At 56.8% G+C, this 9,518-nt stretch overlaps 1 protein-coding gene across 1 annotated transcript; it reads right to left on the bottom strand.

Moving 5' to 3' along the window:
- Positions 1 to 28: 28 nt before the first annotated feature.
- LOC308562125 (uncharacterized protein) lies at positions 29 to 475 on the bottom strand (the record flags this gene model as incomplete). Its single annotated transcript, XM_081147874.1, has 1 exon — positions 29 to 475. Exon 1 carries the CDS (start codon positions 362 to 364, stop codon positions 29 to 31), a length of 336 nt encoding a protein of 111 aa, XP_081004000.1. The 5' UTR covers positions 365 to 475.
- Positions 476 to 9,518: the final 9,043 nt, after the last annotated feature.

Here is a 9,518-nt window from a genome sequence, read left to right as displayed (position 1 = left end):
GCCGCCTAGACTCGGAGCTCAACGAGGATCAGCCAATGGAGCTGCACTTTTTACTCGAGCGTCGGTGCGGCGGGCGGCTGAGCGGCGAGGCTTCGGCTAACAGGGGCGAGGAGCGGCGTGGGTGAGAGCGGGCGATGGCGGCTGCAGAAATCCCCGTGAAGAGCTGCGATCGGAAACGATACATGTTTCTCTCTAGCGCGGGAGCTAAGGCGGGGCGGACGGGGCCACGACGCCTTAAGTAGCAAGACCGCCGCCTGTTGTCACCACCAGTGGGCGGGGCTCGAGCTCTCACTAGCCAATCCCCGTGCCTCTCGCTTCCGACGCCCCACTGGCGCCCCAGCTCGACGCGGACTACCAATCCCATGCTGCACCTGTCCCGGCGGCGCCCCGAGAGCCAGTCTTCTCTGCCGCACTGGACTCTGGGAAATGTAGTGCTCCCGAGGGGGAGGGACGTCCCCTTCCCGGCTCCTCCCAACGGGCTTCTCCGCGCCCCCGCTCGCTCCTCGGGGCCCCGCCCCTGCTTCCGGCCTGGCCTGGAAAGGACTCGTGCCCGCCGCGGGTGACGGGGGCGGGGCGTGCGTGATGACGACAGCCGGCCGCCCCCCGGAGCTACGCCGCCCGCCGGCCCGTCCGCCCCGCCGCCGGGCATCTGCTCGCCCCCCTCCCCTCCCCCGCGGCCAGGCCCGCCCGGGGCCGTTTCCGCGGGTGTCAGAGTCAGGTTAGCGGCCGCCAGTGCCTGCCCGGGCTGCGGTTCAGCCTCCGCGCCCCCAGAAGGGCGCGTTCCCCCCGCCCAGCCGCGCCGGTCGCGCCCTGCGCGTTAGACCAGAAAGACCCGGCGCGTGGGCCGCGCTCCACCCGCCGCGCAGGGGTCGGTCGGGGCCGGGCTCCGGGAGCGTCACAGCCGGTCCCACCTTCGGGAGCTGCGGACGCCGACCTCCGCAGTGTGTGCTTTGCCCCACCCCACCCCCACACCCCCACCCCGGGGTGCTCCCGGACCCGCCTCCCCCGCCGCACTCGTCGCGGTTTAGGACCCGCCTCTGCCTTCCTGCTGTCAGGGCCCCGAAACACGAGCCGCCTGACTCAGCGTGGGGGGGGGGACTCGCCCCCACGCACCTGCCCCCTGAGTTCCTCCCGCATTTTCTGTCCATTGCGCCCCAAGCTCCCGGGGCCCCCAGCCCTCTCCTGTCTTCCCCGCGTGCGTTCCCGGCAGGGCTGTTGTCGCCCGGGTCCCAGGGACTCTGGCTCACACGGGGCCCCCTCTGGGCTGAGCACCTCCCACCCCGACCCCACGCACAGAGCGAGCCGTTTGGTACTAAGGCTCCTCGAGGGCTGTTCTCCAGCCGCACGTGGCCTCGGGGGGGCCTGGCCATTTTAAGGGACCTCCCAGCTACGTCACCCGCGTTTCGCACAGGGCGATGTTGCCAGATTTATTTTGCTAACTCACGCACCTTAACGGTTGCTCAGAAGCCTCCCGTGGCTCCCCTTCCCCCGGACGTTGAATGCTAGCCCTCCGAGCCCGGCCTGGACGCCCGTCCAGCCCACCGCTCACCGCTGCCTGCAACGCCCGGTGGCCCGGCCCGCAGCCCTGCTCTCCGCCCAGCGTGTCACCCGTGTCGGCCCAAGGTCTCCGGACCGCCTTCTCCCATCCTCACCTTGCAGAACGTGACCCGTCTCTCAAGACCCAGCTCGGACGCCACCTCCTTCATGAAGCCCTCGGCCAGTATTGTTTCCGCTCCTCAGGACCCTTAAATCTCCCTGGAAGGCTCTGTGGGCCACACAGCCTGCTGAGAGGTGCTGTTCAGAGGGCAGTGCCTCAGGGTGGACCTCACACCCCTCATCCTGAGGCAGCAAGCGAGCCGCACGGAGCGGGCACAGAGCGGGCACACCAGTCAGGATGCAGGGGGCAGACGGCTCCCACTGCCTCCTTCCTGCCCTCCCTCCCGGTGACTGTGGACCCAACCCGGCGACCTTGGCTAACGTGGAGGGAGATGGCCCCAGGCTGGAGGAGTGTGGATCTGCTTTATAGCCCCAGGCTCCTTATCAAGCAGAAACGACGGAGGCCACAGTTTTGCTGCTCTGCGAGCTACATCACCCAGGCTTGCCGTCCAGGCTCCCGGCCTCGAAACGTGTGCTTTGCCTGCGTGTGGGGCACAGTCCTTTCATCTGCATCCACTCGTGGTGGCTCAGAGGCTTCTCTGGGGCAACTAGCCATGGCCACGTACATACCGGGTTTACATTTATTTGTAAACACACTGTCATCTCATGGAACTGTCAGCTTCCTAAGATTAAGACGTTTTCATCACCTGTATCCCTCACGGCACATAGACAAGTACTTTCTTTGTAATTATGGGTAGTATAGGTTCAATGGCTGTTGAACAACGTCTCCTTGACTAGATTTTTCTGGGCCATGAAAAGGGAGCGACATTGTACACACGGAGTGTTACTTTTGGTGTAATGAACTCCGTACTTTTGATAAAATCACCTTAACTGTGTCTTTACATCTACAGTTTAACTCCGGATCCGCACAAATACAGAAAGATTTAGCCACAGACCTTGTAAGACAGGGCCCCTAACTCAACACACTGGTTTTGCAATGTATTTGAAGAAAGTAGAAGACTCCCAGCAGCACTGAGTCACCAAGTAACTGGGAACATGACAAAGGGCTTCCTCCCAACCGGGCTCCGCCCCTTCATTCAGGAAAGAACACCTTCCCCAGGACCTCTGTCCACATCACGCTGCCCAGACTTGTCACAGGATGAGCCCTACACACGGGAGGGAACCCCTAGCAGGTCCCCGAGTTCCCCATGCTCAAGCTGCTGGGCCTCGCCTGCCTCTGCAGGGTTGCACGCCTCCCTCTCCACCCCATCTCCCGGGCCTCTCCTCATCCACCGTGCTTCAGGCTCACCAGCCATCTCTGCCACCCCCAAATACAAAGTCCACTCCCCCTTAAGACCTCCTGTAACGGCTCCTCCGTCTGCCCGATAGGACGCCTCCTGAGCTTCCCACAACTGCCACTCAGATCTCAGCTTAAATGACGCCTCCCCGGGAGGCCTCCCCACGCCCCAGCCTGAGGTAGCCCCCGTACCCCCCCCACCGCCACGCCCGTGTTATGCTCTAAAGCTCGCTGTGCTCCCTGATCTTCTCCCAGTTCAGTTATTGTCTCTCTTAGAACCACAAGAGGGGAGGTTTTGCCCTACTCCCCGCGGGAACATGGTAGATTCTCGATCGTGTTTACTGACAGGATGAATGGGTAAGTACTTGAATGCCACTCCCCTGCCTGGGACATCTTTCTCCACAGCCTCCTCCAGAAGTCACAGACCCTCGCCGTGTCTGATTTAAAATCTCTCCTGTGCTCCTACGGCACCTTCCCTGTAGCAGCAGCGATTCTGTGCATTGTAATTCTTGATTACTTGTCCGTCTCCCCATCAGGCACAAACTGGGCGAAGTCCAAGTTCATCATCCCTGCGTCAGACATCTTCGTGCAAATCAGAGAGAGAGGCCCGGCGCCCGGCTGGATGAGTGGTCGTGGGCTGGGCTCCCCCCCTTCAGCAGGGAACACCTGCTGCTCAATTCAACGAGGGAGTGAATTTCCTCTGTATCTTAACGGCAAAGAAACCGCTTTTGGGGAAAGAATGAGACAATTATTGAAAGTTTCCTCTGTCACTGGCATTGTTCTAGGTTATTTTTGCTTTTTAACCACTTTGCTGAGGTATGGCATATGAAAAGCTGAACACATTTAACGTGTGAGTTTGGAGGTAAGTACACACCCATGACACCGTCACCACAATCAATGCCATAAACCCATCCATCCCCTGCAAGTCTCCTCCCGTGTGTGTGTGTAAGAGCACCTAATTCTAGGCTCTTTCCACACATCTCCTGTACTTCCTACGACACCCCACACGAGAGATTAGTCTTGCCACTCGCCAGTGTGTGGATGGGGAAATGGGCGGAGCGGTTTTGCAACCCGCCCAAGGCCATGCTGCTGGTAAGCAGGGCGTCATGATTAAAGCCCAGGGCCACCTGGTTCCGGGCTGGCCGGGGCTGGCCTGGCTCACGGAACACACCTGCCTGTTCCCAGGAGTCACGGGTTACGCTTTCAGTGTCCCTTGACCCCTGGTGCTGGCTGCCTGACAATAGATTGGCAGACAGATGCCTCTGCTCTTTCTAAGGCTGTAGGTAGATGAGACCAGTTGTCCTGTCAGTGGGATCCAGGTGGCTGGCTGTCATCGCGCTAAGGCCGGTGGCTCCCGAGTGGCAGTTCTCCTTCTGCAGGGGCTGCCGTGGGTGAGCAATGGTGAGCTCTCTATGTCCCGAAGACGGGAGAATAAAACGTACTCCACCCACATGGTAAAAGGTTCATTTGATTCCAAGCATATAGGTAACAACGGTTATTTCTTTGAAGGTTCTCTGTTGCTCGATTCCCACAGCCTAGTCTCTTTTGTGAGGAGGTATCTTCTAGTCTCAAATTATTTCCATTTATGCAGCATGGAAACATTTGCTTTTGTCTCCTAGTTCTGGTTCTTAGGATGCACATGCCTAGCACATGGTGCTCCATGAATGTAAGCTACTATTATTATTATTATCATTACTACTATTCCATTGCACTCACTGGTCTAGATTTTTCTTTCCTAGGCTCTGAGTTCCTTCTGTCAAGTTTGCCTTTGCAGCTCAGCACCGAGCACTGGTCTGAAACACAGTAGACATTCCGCACTCGCTTTTTGACGGAATGACCACATGGCCGCCTGGCTCGTAACCTCGATGGGCTCCTGACGGCCTCTATAACCTCCATACCCTGTAGCGTGGTTTCCAAGGCCTCTGAAACTGGCTCTTGCCACCGGTTCTGCTTCATCTTCTGCTGCGCTCCTAAGTGAGCCAAGCAAGGTCACGTGCAGGTCCCCAAACAGACCCCTCTCTCCTCCAGGAGTGTCTTCTCAGGTCCTTTCCTCCAACCTGTTGAACTTCCTCTGATAATCAAGACCCAACTTGGGTATCTTTCCCCGGAAAGTCTCCTGACCCTCTCAGAGGTGGCTACCAGGTCTAGAAACAAGCAAATTCCTAACAAATGGTTTGTTGATGTTAGATTACAACACAGGACGGAATCATATAGCTACATTTTCAGACTTCAGGACCCTCCCCCTGGGCTCTGGGGCACCGAATCCCGGGTCGCAGCTCTCAGACGCTCCGCCTGTTCAACTCATTCATTGATGACTCATTCAGCACGTGTGTTGTGGGTGATCTCAGCAAGTATTTATGGATGGTCTGCGTAAGGCAAGGAGAGCTGCCACCCTCTGAATGGTTGCTGGTGACTGTCACATACCGGTCATTGTTGTCCTGGCCCTGAATGGTGGAGTATGTCTGGCATGTGCCCTGGACCTCACCCTGCATTCCCTGCCTCCAGCTGCCACTCATTACTAAGATGTGCCTCTGTGACCACACATCCATGTTTATTTACAAAGGAAACATGGAGATAGCTCTACTTTCATCTATAGTCAGCATGATTTCATCCCGTCAAAAAAGAAACACTGATAAAGAGTAAAGAAAACATTTAAAAAGGTATGACACCTTGAGTCTGAATGCTCTTGTGAGTCCTTTGCGACTTTATAAAGAGCTCTCCTCAGACGGACCCGATAAATCTATCGGCATGAAGGTCACCTTTGATTTATGTCAGCTGATGGAGTCCTGTCTGTGGCTGCAGTCAGCTCGGGCGGCATTTTCAACCAGGGAGCCCCCTCGACCTGCCACCGATTCCCTCTGGCTCACTGTGAAACTCCAAGCCGGCTCCTCCAGCAAACCCTCCACTGAAATATTTCTCAAAGATGACATTTGGCCAGAAAAACAACCCCCTACGGGGCAGTTTCACGGCAGAGCTTGTGACGGGGAGACAGCCTGCAGCTAATGGTCACCACGTGGTCAGAGGCACGCTGGCTGTCTCCTGGCTTTCACGGTGACTCACTGCCCAGGAACTTCCCTTTCTGAGAACAAGCCTGGAGTAGCTCCCCGCCACGGGGGCTGCGGCAATCCCAAGGCTCTCCGAGCTGCCCTAGACTCGTGGGCGGTCACCCAGTGGGTCTGGTCTCAAGGGTGGGTTGTAGAGGGAAGGCAGTGCCACCATCACTCCCTGATACCTGGAGTAAAGTCATTGTCCTCAGATAAAGAATTACCTGCTCACCTCAAATCCACCTCTAAATGGCACCCTATAAAGGGAGCCTAATAAATACATTCTCAGGGCACCATAGCCCCCAGACTAGGGGTGCCAAGTGCCATCCAAGCCCTCTCAGAGGAAGCCATTAACTGATGCAGGTGATCCAGAAAGGATGGAAGACTTCCAGATGGACCGCTTGGTAAGCAGTAAACACAGGGCCGCGCCTGGGTGTCAGACCGCCGGTGACCCTCTTAGTGTCTGGCCACAGGGAGGCGCTAGGCATTGACCACGTTTGTATTTCTCATAAACATGTTACAGACACGTAAACACATGCCATATTTGTCAGTTCTTTCCGGATCATTCCGTACATTGTTAGGGGCATACTAATCTGAGGTCCAGCATGGGATTCAGATGCCCTGTGAAGATGCTGTGTATTTGACAGTGGATGTTACTTGATTTTATGCTGCATTATTTGTTTTTATGTAATAACACGGAACCAGTAACAATTTTCATGAACAGATTTTACAGTGATGTCAGTGATGAATTACTGAGTTAATTTGAAAAGTAATTTAGAATTTAGTGAACGCTACCGTGTTGAAGGTCTACAGGGAACGGACGAGAAACCAGTTGTCACCTTGAGCACACTTCCCCCCGGCTGCCGCGCTGGCCGTGGGGCGCGGGGTCACTCCCGCCCCAAGAGAATGGTCTCTGGCTCCAACAAGATCTCAAAAGGGAGGCAGTCCCGCAGCGGGCGGCGGTGTTTGGCGTGATAGGCCCTGAACAGAGACCAGCTATACTCCTACTTAAAAAAACAACAACAAACCGTGTTTCATTGATTCTAAATCCACTGTGTTTTTAAATCCTCACCTGAGGATGTTTTTTCCATTGCTTTTCACAGGGAGTGGAAAGGAGAGAGAGAGAAACATCGATCGGTTGCCTCCTGCACGAGCCCCGACCAGGCCGGGGACCGAGCCTGCAACCGAGGTACATGCCCTCGGCTGGAATCGAACCCCGGACCCTTCGGCCCGCAGGCTGACGCTGTAACTGCTGAGCCAAACCCGCCGGGGCGAAGACCCACATTTTTAAACAATTGAACATCTCTGCAACGGAAAGGTTTCTGACGGTGCTAGCCCCAGTCAGCTACGGGGTAAATTCTAGACATTTAGTAAGCAGGAAGAGAAACGAAGGGAGCAGGCCGGCCGTGACCTCTCTCCCTCATGTTTCCCTCAGTAACGGGTCATTCCCGCTGAAAGGCGAGACCCCGGAGATCCGTCCGATGGGCACTTTTCCCGCCCTGTTTCCAAGGCCCTTAGACGGACTTATCCCTCGGGGACCCCAGGGCACCCCGTGCCTCCTCTTCCGCGCCCCCCCCACCCGTAACTGTTTCTCTTCCCCGCCTGCTGTCCTGTGAACGCCACGGGGAAGCTGCGTGGGGGCAGCGGGGGGCAGCAGGGGGGGCAGTGTGGGCTCTGGGCCCCGCCGCCCTCCCGCGGATCAGGGCCTCGCCGTCCGCTCGCGGTGAGATCACAGCAGGTCGTTTACCCTGACCGGTGCGCGAAGGGGTGAAGGCCGGCACGTGGCAGGTTCCTAACCACTAACCACTATTTTCGGAGGCAGCCTGGGTTTGGAATCAGGCCGTCACTGAGTGTGTCCCCTCCCCCCAGTCGCTTCTCTGAGCCCCCGCCCTGGGCACCGTGGGTCTCGGTCACTGTGTCCCCAGCATCCCCCGCAAAGCCTGCAGCTGTGGAAAGCCAGTAAATAAGCACTGAGGAGGGTCCGGGCCCACTGCGAGAGTTGGCAACAATGTCTATACAATGTGTCCCTTGCAGAGCCACAGCGGGCCAGGCACTGGGCTTTGATTGTCAGAAGAGACGAATATAAAAAATAGGGTGTAAGAAAGGCTAAGGGGCCCGTGCCCGTGGATTTATCCTGTAACTGCCGAGTCGCCGGCCGGGGCACTCGGCTGCAAGGCTGGCCTGGTGACTAGCACCTTCTCTGTAAAATTGCGCTCACACCTCCAGCCCAGCGCGCTCGTAGGCAGCAAGAGTCGCTGGTTTGTTTAGTAAATATTTACTGAGCACTTGGGAAGTGAGGACACCAGAATGGATAAATACTTACGAACAAGTACAGCGACGTCAGGGAACGTGCAGGGCAGGGCCCACTTTCCAAGGATCTGAGCGCTCCGGGGACTGGAGTTTCCCTCAAAGGAGATTTAAAAAGACCTTCGTGCAGGGCCCGTGGCAGCCCCTTCCCTGTCTTTAATTCGATCTTCTTTTGTAAATGGGGCCTTTCTGTCCCCACCCCGTTAGGCAGGGGGAGGTGGCCCTATGACCTTGGTCACAAGTACACACGGTACAGAAGCACAGATGACCGGCTCAGGACCAGGGAGCCTCCTGTTGGCTGGGACACCACCCTCCCACGATCACAGCAAGACTCGGGGGAGGACCACGCAGATACGAGGACAGGCGGTGGGCGGGCCAATCGCAGCTGTGAGCCCGAGGATAAATAATTACACCTCAGCTGTGACCCGGCCGCTGGGTGACCTCACCTGGAGCATCCCGAACAGGTGCGTGTCCTCTGGCTCTCCCGACGGGAAGCGCGCTCCACCCGCAGTCCCGAGCGCTGCCGACCACGGCGGGGGAAGCGGGGCGGCTATGCTGAGTCACGGGTTTGAGTTCCGTTGCCACACCGGAGACGTTGAAGGAAGCTGAAAAGAAGAGTCACGGATGAGGAAGACCTGGGCCGGAACCTGGCCACTCTGTTCTGTGGCCCAGGACACTCTTCTCCTGGTAACATTCTGTGTTATTTATATGGCAGCTTTTTTTCATAAGTTACCATCTCACAAGAGAAACTGGAGGATGGCTGTGGAAATACTTGACCAAGTGCCATTTTTGTAACAGGAGGCCACACCGTATGTTCAAAGAGGCAATGCCTTCTTGGCTGGTGTGGCTCAGTGGCTGTCATCCCATGAACCTGGAGGTCACGGGTTCGATTCCCGGTCAGGGCACATGCCCGGGTTGCAGGCTTGATCCCCAGCAGGGGGTGTGCAGGTGGCAGCTGATCAATGACTCTCTCTCATCATTGATGTTTCTCTCTCTCTTTCCCCCTCTCTCTAAAATCACTAAAAACATACGTAAAAAAAAAAAAAAGACACAAGGCTCGCCTTACCCCTAAAGGTAAAGGGACCCGGGGAGCTGGCCTCGTTTACCGAGACTGCTGCAATGATAGATGTACATCACGGGTCCCATTGCAGTGGGTCTGAGCGAGAATCTGCTGAAGCAGAAGGGACACTACGGGGGGAAAGCTGAGGAAGTGAAATTAGATTTTTCATACACGGCGTCGCAGCTGCTCAGACAGCAGGATCACTCGCAGACGT

The sequence above is a fragment of the Miniopterus schreibersii genome, assembly GCF_964146895.1.
Source record: "Miniopterus schreibersii genome assembly, chromosome: 9".
In the NCBI taxonomy this organism is placed as follows: domain Eukaryota; kingdom Metazoa; phylum Chordata; class Mammalia; order Chiroptera; family Miniopteridae; genus Miniopterus; species Miniopterus schreibersii.
Note: the sequence above shows the minus strand (reverse complement) of the source record. Positions and strands in the feature narration are given on the sequence as shown.